Below are 15,974 nucleotides of genomic sequence, written 5' to 3' on the forward strand. Positions count from 1 at the left end.
ATTGGAATGGAGGAGGCCAAATACCTAGGCTACATTGTGGGTAGGGGGTCTGGTGAAACCTCAGATGAACAAGGTAGAGGCTACTCAGGCCTGGCTCTGCCATATCTCAAACAAACGGGTCTGAGCCCTTCTGGACATTGTTGGGTACTACTACCATCAGGTTGTCCTCAACTTCACCACTATTGCTCCATACACCGTCATTCATAATTATAAATTCAAACAAACAGCATCTTCTGCAAGAGATCAAAAAGAACCAAAGCGTTTATTGTCATTATTATTATTATTGCGTTCATTTCCTGAGAATCAATTGTATGGCAGACAAAACATACTACTACTATCTATGCAATAAAGTGATGTCAGCGTGTCAGGTCTGTGGGTCCTGATCTCGGTGTGTTAGGAGGTTGTTGAGTCCTGATCTCGGTGTGTTAGGAGGTTGTTGAGTCCTGATCTTGGTGTATTAGGAGCAGAGGTTGGTGAGTCCTGATCTCGGTGTATAATGAGGTCGGTGAGTCTTGATCGCGGTGTGTTAGGAGGTCGTTGAGTCCTGATCTCGGTGTATAATGAGGTCGGTGACTCTTAATCTCTGTGTATTATGAAGTCTGTGGGTTCTGATCTCAGTGTATTAGGAGGAGAGGTCAGTGTGTCCTGATCTTGGTGTATTATGAAATACGTGGATGTAAGTATGGGTCACGGTGAGTTGTCTGTTGTCGCAGTTTGTTGTATAGAAATGATTTATTATAGCAGATGATGATGTGAACCGGAGATTGGTGGGTTGCGATTAGTTGGTCACCATCACTTTGCAGTGTTCTGGATCAGCCTGAAATGGAGAAACAGAATGTCAGAGACACCAGAGTACCACATGGTGAGACAGAGAGGCTGAGGGGAGTTTTACTCACATGATGGCAGGACACTTGGTGGAGAATCTAGAGAACAAAATGAGAATATTCAGCCATTGCATTAATCTTCCTGTGTATCGTGTTATTGGGTATATTCTGGGTTATAATGTCATATTATGATGTCACAGAGGCAGTACTGGGATGTATAAGACAGAAGTAGGTCAGACATGAAGATTGTCCTCCTGCGCTACTGTCGCTGGAGGCTTCTGGTAAAGGGTTGAACTGGGACCACCAGTACAACAGCCACATTTACTCAGAAATCGTTTCTGCTTTAGAGAAGCTTCTTTGGAATGATGAAGTGCAATGAGGGTAGTATGAGGGACAGTAATGTACAAGAGACTCTGAAAAGGTCACCACTCACAACCTCTTTGGGTGCCAAACTCCATTAGTGTGAATTTGGCTGTAATGCCTATGCATGGACATGGTATGGCCCTTACCTGATGTTGTACCTTTACAGTTCTTCTGAGCGAAACCGGACACAACTCCCGGTGCAGATTTTATGATCTGGGGTAACGGGATGGACAACAGACTCTTCAGATAGCATGTGTCCCTGCCAGGAAATCAGGACATGAGACATGAGAAGACATTTCCCCAAAGAAGAAGGATCGTTCAGTGTTTATTATAAACCCCTTCTGAGCTGACTAAATATTGAAATATGAAGAAAGATAGATCAAGAAGTCACCTGGGTCACACCTAGGGTCACCAGAGGAGTCAACTGGTTTAATTGGATTACAGAATTGGCATGGAGCTCATCCCCAATAATGCTTCCAAAATGGATCACCAAAGAAGTCACTTGGGTCCCACCCAGAGTCACCAGAGAAGTCACCTGGATTAATCAGATAACAGAACTGGCATTGAGCTCATCCCCAATAAAGTCACCATCATGGGTCACTAGAGAAGTCAACTGGGTCACACATAAGATCACCAGGATTGATTGGCGTGGAGCTCATCCCCAATAAATTCACCATTATGGATCACTAGAGAAGAAACTTGGGTCCCACCCAGGGTCCCCTTGATGAATCAGTAACAGAATTGACATGGCGCTCATCCCAATAAAACAACCATCATGGATCACTAGAGAGGTCACATGGTTCGCACATAAGATCACCAGGATTATTTTGATAACAGAATTCGCATTGAGCTCATATCCAATAAAGTCACCATCATGGATCACTAAGGAAGTCACATGGGTCACATCTAGAGTCACCAGAGAAGTCACCTAGATTAATCAAATAACAGAGTTGACATGGAACTCATCCCTCAGTAATGTTGCCAACATGGATCACCTGGGAAGTCACATGAGTTCCACCCAGTGTCACCAGGGGATCAGCCTGGAATCAGGTAACAGAATTGACGTGGAGCTCAATCCTGATGAAGTCCCTAACATCATAGATCACTAGAGAAGTCACTTAGGTCCCACGCAGGGTCGCCAACAAAGTCACCTGGATTATTCAGGTAACAGAATTTTCTTGGAACTCATTCATTCCCAATAAAGTTACCAGTATGGACCTGTTGCAGATTTGCTCCCTGAAATTCCAGGAGGGTTCATTCAATGAGAAATGCTTCCCTGTGATATTTACTTCCAGGCTGTTCTATGCTGTAAAACTATTATGAGGATGACGTTTTGAATGGATGAAAATTGGTGCGTGGACCTCTGTGGGGGGGGGACACACTGATGTGGTACTTACGTCTGGTCAGGCAGGATGTTTGGCTCGGTGAAAAAAGTAAAGAACTGGCAGAGGGGGTCCTTGGTGCACATTGATTGACAGTCTTTAAAAGAAGTGGCCTTCAGACTGCGTTCATCAGCCCCGGGGAAATTCAGACCATCATACTCATCAAGGATACATTCTGCAAAGAGAAATCACATGGAGTCATCTGCGTCCTGAGAGATTTCACCGTCTGTCTCACTCTGTCATTACAGCCTCTAAAGATACACTCAGGGAGAAGAACCTGTAACAAACCTGTGGAAAGTTCCTCCATCACTTGGATTTATTTATGAAAAATTCTATAGAAACCAAAGACTTTCTCCACCATGAAAATCACCCAAAGCCAACACATTAATACTAGAAGTGGAAGTTATGCCTCCAGCTCCAGGACATGTGCATTGGGTGTGATCCCTAAATTATCATTACATGGGAATTACACTAAGCCAAATTATAAACTCAGCACTTTTGTGTTTGCCCCTGTTTACCATGAGCTGAACGCAAAGATCTATGACTTTTTCTATGTACACGAAAGGTCTATTTCTCTCATATATTATTCACAAATCTATCTAAATCTGTGTTAGTGAGCACTTCTCCTTTGCTGAGATAATCCATCCACCTCACAGGTGTGGCATATCAAGATGCTGATTAGACAGCATGATTATTGCACAGGTGTGCCTTAGGCTGGCCACAATAAAAGGGCTGCTCTAAAATGTGCAGTTCCACTGTAATGGGGGGTCCAAAAACCAGTCAGTATCTGGTGTGACCACCATTTGCCTCACGCAGTGCAGCACATCTCCTTGGCATAGAGTTGATCAGGTTGTTGATTGTGGCCTGTGGAGTTTTGGTCCATTCCTCTTCAATGGCTGTGCCAAGTTGCTGGATATTGGCAGGAACTGGAACAAACTGTCGTATACGCCGATCCAGAGCATCCCAAGCATGCTCTATAGGTGACCTGTCCGGTAAGTATGCTGACCATGCATAAACTGGGATGTTTTCAGCTTCCAGGAATTGTGTACAGATCCTTGCCCCATGGGGTCGTTCATTATCATGCTGCAACATGAGGTGATGGTCATGGATGAATGGCACAACAATGGGCCTCAGGATCTTGTCATGGTATCTCCATCAATAAAATGCACCTGTGTTCATTGCCCATAGCATAGGCCTGCCCATACCATAACCCCGCCGCCACCATGGGCCACTCCATCCACAAAGTTGACATCAGCAAACCGCTCACCCACATGGCGCGTTGTGCCATTCATCCATGACCATCACCTCATGTTGCAGCATGATAATGCATGGCCCCATGGTGCAAGGATCTGTACACAATTCCTGGAAGCTGAAAACATCCCAGTTCTTGCATGGCTAGCATACTTACCGGACATGTCAACCATTGAGCATGTTTGGGATGCTCTGGATCGGCGTATATGACAGTCTGTTCCAGTTCCTTCCAATATCCTCCAACTTGGCACAGCCATTGAAGAGGAATGGACCAACATTCCACAGGCCACAACCAACAACCTGATCAACTCTATGCGAAGGGGATGTGCTGCACTGCGTGAGGCAAATGGTGGTCACACCAGATACTGGCTGGTTTTCAGACCCCCCCAATGCAGTAAAACTGCACATTTTAGAGCGGCCTTTTATTGTGGCCAGCCTAAGGCACACCTGTGCAATAATCATGCTGGATGGATTATCTTGGGAAAGGAGAAGTGCTCACTAACAGATTTACACAGATTTGTGAACAATATTTGAGAAAAATAGGCCTTTTATGTACATAGAAAAAGTCATAGATCTTTGCATTCAGCTCATGATAAATAGGGGCAAACACAAAAAAGTGTTGCGTTTACAATTTTGCTCAGTGTAGATATAGGTAAAGATTTGTACTGACAAAAGGCAGCAAATGACAGTTCTAGAGATTACACTTTATAGGATGTTAATCGGTTGTGATACTACTGAGTGTAGACCAATGTCAGGATAGGGAGAAATCTGAATGTAGACCAACGTTAGGATAGGGAGGAAGCTTGGTGTAGAGTAGACCAATGTCAGGATAAGGAGGATGCTGGGTGTAGACCAGTATTAGCATAGGAAGGATGCTGAGTGTAGACCAATGTCAGGATCAGGAGGAAGATGGGTGTAGGCAATGTCAGGATAAGGAGGAAGCTGGGTGTGGACCAATGTCAGGATCAGGAGGAAGATGGGTGTAGGCAATGTCAGGATAAGGAGGAAGCTGGGTGTGGACCAATGTCAGGATCAGGAGGAAGATGGGTGTAGGCAATGTCAGGATAAGGAGGAAGATGGGTGTGGACCAATGTCAGGATAGGGAGGAAGCTGGGTGTAGGCAATGTCAGGATAAGGAGGAAGATAGGTGTAGGCAATGTCAGGATAAGGAGGAAGATGGGTGTAGGCAATGTCAGGATAAGGAGGAAGATGGGTGTAGGCAATGTCAGGATAAGGAGGAAGCTGGGTGTGGACCAATGTCAGTATAGGGAAGATAGTGGGTGTGGACCATTGTCAGCATAGGGAGGATGCTGAGTGTAGACCAATGTCAGGATTGGGAGGATGCTGAGTGTATGGAAGGTCAGGATAGGAAACATGCTCGGTGTAGACCAATGTCAAGATAAAGAGGATACTGGGTGTAGACCAATGTTAGGATAGTGAGGAAGCTGGGTGTAGGCAATAACAGGATAAAGAGGATTCTGGGTGTGGACCAATGTCAGCATAGGGAGGAAGCTAAGGCAAGACCAACGTCAGGATAGAGAAGATGCTGTGGTGTTGACCAATGTCAGCATAGGGAGGATGCTGAGTGTAGACCAATGTCAGAATAGGGAGAATGCTGAGTGTAGACCAATGTCAGAATAGGGAGAATGCTGAGTGTAGACCAATGTCAGAATAGGGAGGATGCTGAGTGTAGATCAATGTCGGGATAAGGAGGAAGCTGGGTGTAGATCAATGTCAGCATAAGGAGGAAGCTGAAGAAAGACCAATGTCAGAATAGGGAGGATGCTGAGTGTAGACCAATGTCAGAATAGGGAGGATGCTGAGTGTAGATCAATGTCAGAATAGGGAGGATGCTGAGTGTAGACCAATGTTAGGATAGTGAGGAAGCTGGGTGTAGGCAATAACAGGATAAAGAGGATTCTGGGTGTGGACCAATGTCAGCATAGGGAGGAAGCTAAGGGAAGACCAATGTCGGGATAGAGAAGATGCTGTGGTGTTGACCAATGTCAGAAAAAGATGGAAATGTGTAGACAAAGTGTCACATAATTGTGAAGTGGAAGGAAAATGATAAATGATACAAATAAATATGTGAAAAGTGTGGGGGGGTACATTTGTATGGTGCTTCCCTGAGTCAATACTTTGTAGAACCCCCTTTCTCTACAATTACAGCTGCAAGTCTTTTTGGGGATGTCTCTACCAGCTTTGCACATCTAGAGAGAACATTTTTGCCCATTCTTCTTTGTAAAATATCTCAAGCTCTGTCAGATTGGATGGAGAGCGTCTGTGAACAGCAATTTTCAGGTCTTTCCACAGATTCTTAATGGGATTTAGGTCTGGACTGTGACTGGGCCATTCTAACACATGAATATGCTTTGATCTAAACCATTCCATTGTAGCTCTGGCTGTATGTTTAGGGTCGTTGTCCTAATGGAAGGTGAACCTCCGCCCCAGTCTCAAGTCTTTTGCAGACTCTAACAGGTTTTCTTCTAAGATTGTTCTGTATTTGTCTCCATCCATCTTCCCATCAACTCTGACCAGCTTCCCTGCCCCTGCTGAAGAAAAGCATCCCCACCACATGATGCTGCCACCACCATGTTTCACGGTGGGGATGGTGTATTCAGGGTGATGTGCAGTGTTAGTTTTCCCCCATACATAGCGTTTTTCTTTTAGGCCAAAAAGTTGAATTTTGGTCTCATCTGACCAGATCACCTTCTTCAACATGTTTGCTGTGTCCTCCACATGGCTTCTCACAACCTACAAACAGGACTTCTTATGACTTTCTTTCCCCAATGTCTTTCTTCTTGTCACTCTTCCATCAAGGGCAGATTTGTGGAAAGCACGACTAATAGTTGTCCAGTGGACAGATTTTCCCACCTGAGCTGTTAAGAGAAATAAAATCTCTTTTGCATTCAAGAAGTGTCTGGCGCTCAATGAATCTACTTGCATTGCACCCACCATGCCTCACAACCCACCATATACTGAAGGATGTCTTCTATCCCTGGCGCTGAAGGTACCCATTAGACCGAAGGAGGTCTGGGACCTTGCTACAATCATAAGAGATAAGCAGCTAAATTCTCGTGGTCACCTGTGTTCCACTCACAGTAATACATATCTGGAGGGAATATCACATCTGAACATTCAGTGACTGTACACCCCAGCTAACCTCTGTGTACCTCCAGACCACCCTCCTACCTACTAGACATTGCCTCCCATACCTCAATGTAAGACTTCTCACCTTACCTACCTCATGAGCCATCACTCACCTCTGTAAATACCGGAGAGAGGCTTGGAGAAGCCGGAGGTGCTGTTGGGAAGGTGGATAATATTGTTGGGTTGATCACCACTCTGGAGGAAACAGTAGAACCTAGAAGAGATGTAAACATTGTCACCAGCTAGCAGACAACCTCCCCATCAAAGCCTGATGGCTCCATGAAGAGCACGGGATAGTCAAGGAGGTGTAGGCCACAGCTGCTGGAGGACCCCTTGATCTAAACTCAGTAGTGGGTGATATACAGTATATGGGGTGAGGAGGGTAAGGTGGGCAGAAGTTGGTCTCAACCTTATTTTGAATGTGATTTTTTTTGCATTCATTTTTAATGGCAGCAACTGTCAGAGGACCATGAGATGGATTCTAATTGGTTGCTGTGGATTAAGAATTGGAACTCTTCTTTTGAATAAGGCCATTAGATGAGAAACCTAAGGATGGCAACCCAAAATCACATCACTAAAAATCAAGACCAACCATCCGTTCCCCTTATCTGTATTGGGGAAATTGTGGGAAAGGAAGAGGCGGAGTCCTGTACGAATTATTTTTGCTCATAGTTCATTTATCAGGATGAGCTTCAACAGAACGTTCATCGGTTTGAGCACAGGACTGATACACTATAGACAAAAAACTCCTGCCATTGAGATGATGAAATAAGGAGATCTGGGCAGCAGGAAGATGAGAAAGTCAGCACTCCTGCCTTAGAGCTCCGCTATGAAACTCATCTGGGTCCAAGACCTTCATGTCCTCCGCAGAACTCCTCCTAAAGCATAATGTCCCTCAAGTGTCTGCTGCTATCCTTGTAGCTGTGCCATTGATTATTTTTGCCCAGTCGCCTTCCTGGACAGCATATGAGAGATAGAGGCTTCTATCACCAGGACAAAGGCCCCTTCCACTAGGACAGGTCATATGTTAAAAAGAGGTCCTTCCAACAATCGCCTCAATTTTTGTGACTCCTCCATCAAGAGGCAATGCGTTGCGTAGAATGGGAGAGCTCTGTCTTTAGTTGCCAGCCATCCCTTTTACCCACAGTACCGCTATCGGTCTGTAGTCTACCCTACTATCTTGCCCCCAGCACACCTCCTCAGTATGGGTACTAGGAGGTATGGTTCCCCTCCTTCTTGGGTTCATGCTGAGGGCCATATCTGGAGGAGACTCACCCTTGACACGGACATCCATGGGACATGAAAAAAGCAGGAACAGACCATAGATTGTTCTGTGTTTTCTAAAGAGCGATAAGGAACCTCTACTGCCATTCTAACCTCTGCATCCCCCCAATCCTTAACTCGCCATTCATTCCCTGTTTTTCGGACCTTATTTTCAGCAATTTCACTTGACTTAATGTTTTAGGAATTGTAAATTAAACATGTGGGATTTTGTTTAATTACAAATCGATATTTGGATGAAATTTTTGTTATTCAGAAATTCGGATGTATCGGATTACAACAGTAATGAATTTCAACAAATCCAAAATAAATTTTAATGAAGCGAATTATCCGAATTCAAAAATAAATTCAAAATGGAAGCCTATTGCAATAAATACATTATGGTATAAAAGAGAAATAAGGTGATGATTCCTACTTAGGCTGCTTTATAGAATAGAAAAAATAGAAAGAATGAAAAATAAAGGAAAAGAATAAGAAGAATAGAATGGAATAAAACAGAATACAATAGAAGAGGAAGTAAAAGAATAGAATAAATTAGAAAAGAACAGAATAAAATAGAAGAGATATAGCTGTCTTCAAAAATTTTAATTTCGGAAGACGGCTATACTTGTTCTCTTCTATTCTATTCTTGTATTCTATTATTTTATTTTCTACTCTATTATCAAATTCATTTTTTAATTCAAATAATTTCGAATGCATTTGAAAATGACGAACATATGAAACTAATCCGAATATATAAAACCAATTCTGAAAACGTAACGAATATGTTGAAACAAAATGATTAACTAAATGAACGAACCTAAAACAAAATTTCCGTTTTGCACATCTCTATTGTAGATGTCCTGCTGATTGAGCCCCAACCCAACATGAATGTCACCATTTGGCTATGATACTAAAGAGTCACCAGTAGTAAAGGTGGCCCTATCACCCAGAAATACCATTCTAAGACTCTGTAACCGTCCATCATGTCAGTTGGTGGCGGTCACACCCCTCCCAGGAGCTGCACATGTGGGCAGAACCTCCACTGGCCTCACCTGTAAACAGGATTGTCCCACAAACGTTAGCCTCCTCACTGTTTACATGTGAGGAGGCTAAAGTTTGTGGCCTTCCTGGCAGACCACTTCAGGATCCCCTTCTGCTAACTTTGGATTTTATACACGTTCCCATCTATGGCTAGTTAAACATCCGTTCCTTACTGCTTGATCTATGGGATTGTATGGGCCAGTATAACTTCCTGCTGAGCAGCGCCTACTTCCCACTGTTCTCTAAGGAACCCTGCACACAAGAGGCAATCTGTCTTCAACCATCCTATGGATGTGACTTTAAGATCCTATTGATTCCATTCACCTTATCAGGAAATTTTTCCCTTTATCCCTCTCTGCGTGCCACTCCAGGAGACCAGTCTTGAAGGGCATTATGCACTGTGGATATTTTTGACCTTCTAAGTTTTCTCTACAGACCTTTTATGTCTTCACTAGACCGTTGATCAGATGCACACTATATATCTCCTGAAGAAGCTTAAAAAGCGAAACATGTCGAGAAAGTGGTATTAAGCTCTGTATCACATCTGTATAGATTTGTCTTGGAAACACATGATTTTTATCCTAACATTGGTTTACACCCAGTATCTTCCCTATCCTCACATTGGTCCACACCCAGTATCCTCCCTATATTCACATTGGTCTACACCCAGCATATTCCCTATCCTGACATTGGTCCACACCCAGTATCCTCCCGATCCTCACATTGGTCTACACCCAGCATCTTCCCTATCCTCACATTGGTCTACACCCAGCATCTTCCCTATCCTCACATTGGTCTACACCCAGCATCTTCCCTATCCTCACATTGGTCTACATCCAGCATCTTCCCTATCCTCACATTGGTCTACATCCAGCATCTTCCCTATCCTCACATTGGTCACACTCCTCCCAGGAGCGGCACATGTGGGCAGAACCTCCACTGGCCTCACCTGTGTTCATCCATGTCCCAATCTGCACCAAGATGAGTGAAGAACTATCCTGACATTGGTCCACACCCAGCATCTTCCCTATCCTGACATTGGTCCACACCCAGCATCTTCCCTATTCTCACATTGGTCCACACCCAGCATCTTCCCTATCCTGACATTGGTCCACACCTAGTATCCTCCCTATCTTCACATTGGTCTACACCCAGCATCTTCCCTATCCTTACATTGGTCCACACCCAGCATCTTCCCTATCCTCACATTGGTCCACACCCAGCATCTTCCCTATCCTGACATTGGTCCACACCCAGCATCTTCCCTATCCTGACATTGGTCCACACCTAGTATCCTCCCTATCTTCACATTGGTCTACACCCAGCATCTTCCCTATCCTCACATTGGTCCACACCCAGCATCTTCCCTATCCTGACATTGGTCCACACCCAGTATCCTCACTATCTTCACATTGGTCTACACCCAGCATCTTCCCTATCCTGACATTGGTCCACACCCAGTATCCTCCCAATCCTCACATTGATCTACACCCAGCATCTTCCCTATCCTGACATTGGTCTACACCCAGGATCTTCCCTATCCTGACATTGGTCCACACCCAGTACCCTCCCTATCTTCACATTGGTCTACGCCCAGGATCTTCCCTATCCTGACATTGGTCCACACCCAGTATCCTCCCTTTCTTCACATTGGTCTATACCCAGCATCTTCCCCATCCTGACATTGGTCCACACCCAGTATCCTCCCAATCCTCACATTGGTCTACACCCAGCATCTTCCCTATCCTGACATTGGTCCACACCCAGTACCCTCCCTATCTTCACATTGATCTACACCAGCATCTTCCCTATCCTCACATTGGTCACACCCCTCCCAGGAGCGGAACATGTGGGCAGAACCTCCGCTGGCCTAACCTGCATTCATCCATGTCCCAATCTGCACCAAGATGAGTGAAGAACTATCCTGACATTCATCCACACCCAGCATCTTCCCTATCCTGACATTGGTCCACAGCCAGTATCCTCCCTAACCTCACATTGGTCTACACCCAGTATCTTCCCTATCCTCACATTGGTCTACACCCAGTATCTTCCCTATCCTCACATTGGTCCACACCCAGTATCGTCCCTATCCTGACATTGGTCCACACCCAGCATCCTCCCTATCCTCACATTGGTCTACACCCAGCATCTTCCCTATCCTCACATTGGTCTACACCCAGCATCTTCCCTATCCTCACATTGGCCACACCCCTCCCAGGAGCAGCACATGTGGGCAGGACCTCCGCTGGCCTCACCTGTGTTCATCCATGTGCCAGTCTGCACCAAGATGAGTGAAGAACTGACAAGGAGGATTCTGGGTACACAGGCGCTGGCACTGGTATGCATCTGGTGCCATCATGTATCCAATGAGCGACCCGGAAAATGTGGTATTTGGGAGGAGGAGAGATGAGCAGTCCAAGGAACCTGAGGAGACACCAAGAATATGGAGGATAAGTGCTGAGGCTGGAGCCTGGGGTGTAAGAGATTAGGTGCCCTACAAATCAGCCCCCTGATGTCACCAAGTTCCATAGGTGTCCAGGTAAACAAACAACACCATACACACCTTTCTATTCTATAGGACTGTACAGTCATGAGTGGCAGCACAATACAAAGTGATTGGTGGGCCTGGAGTTAAAGCTGATGTTTAATCTGCTTATAGTTTGCCTTCCTTGGTCCACTCCCTACCTCCTTCCTCATCAACATGCCGATAACATTTTTAGAAAAGGCATTCAATAAAAGCAGAAAGGTTTTCTTTAAGGTTCTGGGTTTCTGTACTTCTCTATGCAGTGCAGGCAGATCATGGCTGTTGGGAGGGACCGACAGGGTGCTTTACATAGCTTCCTAAAAACATGACAGCACCCCGCCTCGGTACTCCTCTCTGATGGAAGCAGTGGGCTGGGTCTTTGGAGGAGTTATTTAAATGCCAATATGCCCTGATGGGTGGGTGTCGGGGTGGGGGGGGAGTGGGTGTTCCTAGGCAGGCTGTATTTGCGTGCAGACCTTCCCTGCTGCCCTTCTGGGGGCTGTTAGTGGTTCTCTATGCCGGGATATGCTCTCGGGTTGTAGTTTCTACCCCATATAAGCAGCTTTCTTCTGGATTCTTCTGTGTTCTGTATCCATATTACAAGCCTGTCTAAGGTCTGCCTGCTGTGACCTGCTCCTATATTGTACCACTTCTGTAGTAGGACTTGCCCTTCCCTCTACCTGCACTTAACTCTGCCTGCCCTGGTCACCACATGTTTATGGACCACTCCTGCTGATTGGCTAGATAGTTTGTGTTGGTCATCGGTGGTCAGGATGGGTTGTGTTGGTCATCGGTGGTCAGGATGGGTTGTGTTGGTCATCGGTGGTCAGGATGGGTTGTGTTGGTCATCGGTGGTCAGGATGGGTTGTCGGAGGCAGAAATACACCCACTATTGGAATTCCTCTGGTCTTCAGGGAGTCCCTGTCTACACGTCCCTGTGTGTGTAATGTCCCCAAACTTATCTGCAGTTCAGGAGGGCTCTCTCATACCTCCTACGTCCAGACTGAAGCCCGATGTAACACTTGGTGCTGAATATACGTCAATGGGGTTCCCGGAGGAGGCTGCCTGCATGGTGCAGATGAAGCTGTGAAGAGAAAGAAATGGATGGACATGAAATGTGACAGATGAACATTTCTCAGTTTATGGGTGACGGAAGCTCTGCGTTCCTCCTCTGACCTCCTTGGCTTGGTGAGAACACAGATGATGTTCAATATGAAGCTGTCTGTGTTCTTGTAGTATTCCAAAGCGGCCATTCCTAACCAGGGAGAAGTCAGAGGTTGCTCAGGGCTTCTTGCTGTATGGCAGATTGACCTTCCATCTGATGGAGTCTACATAGTTCTGTTGCTTGGGGTTCAGCTATGGCAGATTGCCCTCCCATCTATTGGGGTCTGCATAGTTTCAGGGGCTGACACCACTTGGCAGAGCCAGCAGTATGGCTCCAATCATTTTTATGGCTACCTTTAAGAGTTGTATCCTACCAACTGACCACCATTGTAAGGAACATATTTCCCATTGAAACCCCAATCTATTGGTTTTAGTAAGCGTTCCCCGAGACCTGAAACAGGTTTAGAGGGTTCCTACCTAGAAGAAAATGGAGGGTTCACCTGTTTTCTGTCCCATCCCAGGAGAAGGAGAAGTGCGAACATTCTGGGTTCTCAGTGCAGGAGGAGCGACAACTCTCGGCGTCCACAGCGGATATCTGTTTGAGGACCACTCCGGAAAATGCCAGATTGGGATAGAGGAGAAAGGTGCAGTTCTGTATGTCTGGAGGGGATAACAGAGCCATCAGTCAATGCTAGAGATCTTCAAATTCATCGTTCAGATACAGTATTCAGTGAGACAACCACCCCTCCCCCTCCATAGGAGTCATGGTAAAACCCTGAGTGAAGTCTGATTTGAAACCTTTCGAATGACTTGTAAGTCTGGAAAGGAGATCACAGATCTACAGAGCCAGGAGATAGCCCACCCTACCTGTATATATACCTGCACCAATGTAATCTATGGGTGGCATTCTGGCCCCCACTATTAGGGTTGTGTTCTTCCCACTGACCACCAATGTAGGAGGCATTTTCCCAGTTCACCCCAATGGATTTGTTTATTAAGGTTCCCTGAGACTTGAAAATGATTTGCGGGATGTTACATGCAGAGCTGGCCATGCAGTAGCCCATGCCGCAAAGCTTAGGGTTGGCAGCTGAAGGAAGGTGGAGAAGCAAAGAGAGGTTCTCATTGTAGATTGGCTTTAACAGACACAGGTGAGTATAAAATAAGTTTATGTTCATACAGGTTCTAGGTGTGTTTTAGAGTGGTCCTCTGGGAGGAGGGGGAGGGGTGGCACTCAGGAAATTCTGTGGACAGATTAATAGGCACCCACTTTTCTGCACGGTGTTATACTGCAGAGCGAATCCGGAGACAACGTCCTTTAGAGGAGTCACTGTGGTGGGAATATTGGCGGCAGCGTTCTTCAAGCGGCAAATGCTTCTGAAAATAGAAAATTGAGAGCCCGTGTCTGAGACCGCACAGCAATATATTTCGTCCGGTGGAGCACTGGAGCTGCATGTTGGTATGGCCCATTTATAGGAATGACGGGAGGAGTCTACACTGAAAACAGTGGTCTTTGGCCACCACAGACAGTCTCCTACCATCAGATGACCAATCCTATTGTACCCCACAGACCTCCCTACGAGGCATATACGGTGCATTGTATAAAGGAATGATGAGACCAGCCTGTGTTACTACAGAGAGAAGTCTACACTGAGGACAATCGTCTTCTTATGGTAGGAGATGGTTTTGGTGGCCAAAGACCATTGTCCTCAGTGTAGAATCTTCAATGAAACAAGAAAAGTCGCTACAGGTGAGTGAGTCTCTGGTTAATCCCCACACACTCTAGTCAGATGCTAACCCATCTCACATGCCGTGTAACAAGGAAATTATTCCGGACGGCGGCACTTCCAAAAATCCTTTTATTGAAGCTTCATATGACAAGTGGTGGACAGATGGAGCAGGGGACAAAGAGGTAGACGGGTTTCACACAAAAGTTCACGATTAGCCATTACCTATTGGAACTGGTCACCACAATCCCCTATATACTGCGCTAAGGTGTCACCATTAGGTGACAGGTGAACCAACCAATTAAAATGAGTACTCAGCTGGTTTTACAAAGAAAACCCGGCTAGGATACACGGAACTTACACTCAAATCTGATGTAAAGAGTTCCGTCCAAATCCACCACCAGAGAAAATCTGATCCACCGATTGGACTCGGACCAAACTCGACACATCAGTCACAATCATTGTATAGTTACAGCAACACACACAAAATATTATATATGTATACACACACACAATGATAGAGAACATGTATATATATGTATACACACAATGATAGAGAACATGTATATATATGTATACACGCAATGATAGAGAACATATATATATATATGTATATGTATACACACAATGATAGAGAACATGATCCAAAGCATACCACCTCATCAGTGAAGCATGGTGGTGGTAGTGTCATGGCGTGGGCATGTATGGCTGCCAATGGAACTGGTTCTCTTGTATTTATTGATGATGTGACTGCTGACAAAAGCAGCAGGATGAATTCTGAAGTGTTTCGGGCAATATTATCTGCTCATATTCAGCAAAATGCTTCAGAACTCATTGGACGGAGCTTCACAGTGCAGATGGACAATGACCCGAAGCATACTGCCAAAGCAACCAAAGAGTTTTTTAAGGGAAAGAAGTGGAATGTTATGCAATGGCCAAGTCAATCACCTGACCTGAATCCGATTGAGCATGCATTTCACTTGCTGAAGACAAAACTGAAGGGAAAATGCCCCAAGAACAAGCAGGAACTGAAGACAGTTGCAGTAGAGGCCTGGCAGAGCATCACCAGGGATGAAACCCAGCGTCTGGTGATGTCTATGTGTTCCAGACTTCAGGCTGTAATTGACTGCAAAGGATTTGCAACCAAGTATTAAAAAGTGAAAGTTTGATGGATGATTGTTAATCTGTCCCATTACTTTTGGTCCCTTAAAAAGTGGGAGGCACATATACAAACTGTTGTAATTCCTACACCATTCACCTGATTTGGATGTAAATACCCTCAAATTAAAGCTGAAAGTCTGCAGTTAAAGCACATTTTGTTCCTTTCATTTCAAATACATTGTGG

The 15,974-nt window shown here is 45.3% G+C and overlaps 1 protein-coding gene across 1 annotated transcript in view; it reads right to left on the reverse strand.

Moving 5' to 3' along the window:
- Window positions 1-231: 231 nt before the first annotated feature.
- Window positions 232-15,974, reverse strand: part of LOC141124140 (coagulation factor XI-like) — a 68,654-nt gene continuing 52,911 nt past the window's right edge. The window contains exons 11-19 of the mRNA XM_073612216.1: window positions 14,173-14,279; window positions 13,406-13,565; window positions 12,791-12,885; window positions 11,533-11,701; window positions 7,084-7,184; window positions 2,585-2,744; window positions 1,334-1,446; window positions 897-923; window positions 232-817 (exon numbers count right to left, since the gene is read on the reverse strand). Of these exons, the coding sequence (XP_073468317.1) occupies window positions 813-817; window positions 897-923; window positions 1,334-1,446; window positions 2,585-2,744; window positions 7,084-7,184; window positions 11,533-11,701; window positions 12,791-12,885; window positions 13,406-13,565; window positions 14,173-14,279 (937 nt within the window). The 3' untranslated portion in view covers window positions 232-812. The remainder of the gene's footprint in view (window positions 818-896; window positions 924-1,333; window positions 1,447-2,584; window positions 2,745-7,083; window positions 7,185-11,532; window positions 11,702-12,790; window positions 12,886-13,405; window positions 13,566-14,172; window positions 14,280-15,974) is intronic.

This window comes from Aquarana catesbeiana, linkage group LG01 (assembly GCF_042186555.1).
Source record: "Aquarana catesbeiana isolate 2022-GZ linkage group LG01, ASM4218655v1, whole genome shotgun sequence".
In the NCBI taxonomy this organism is placed as follows: Eukaryota; Metazoa; Chordata; class Amphibia; order Anura; family Ranidae; genus Aquarana; species Aquarana catesbeiana.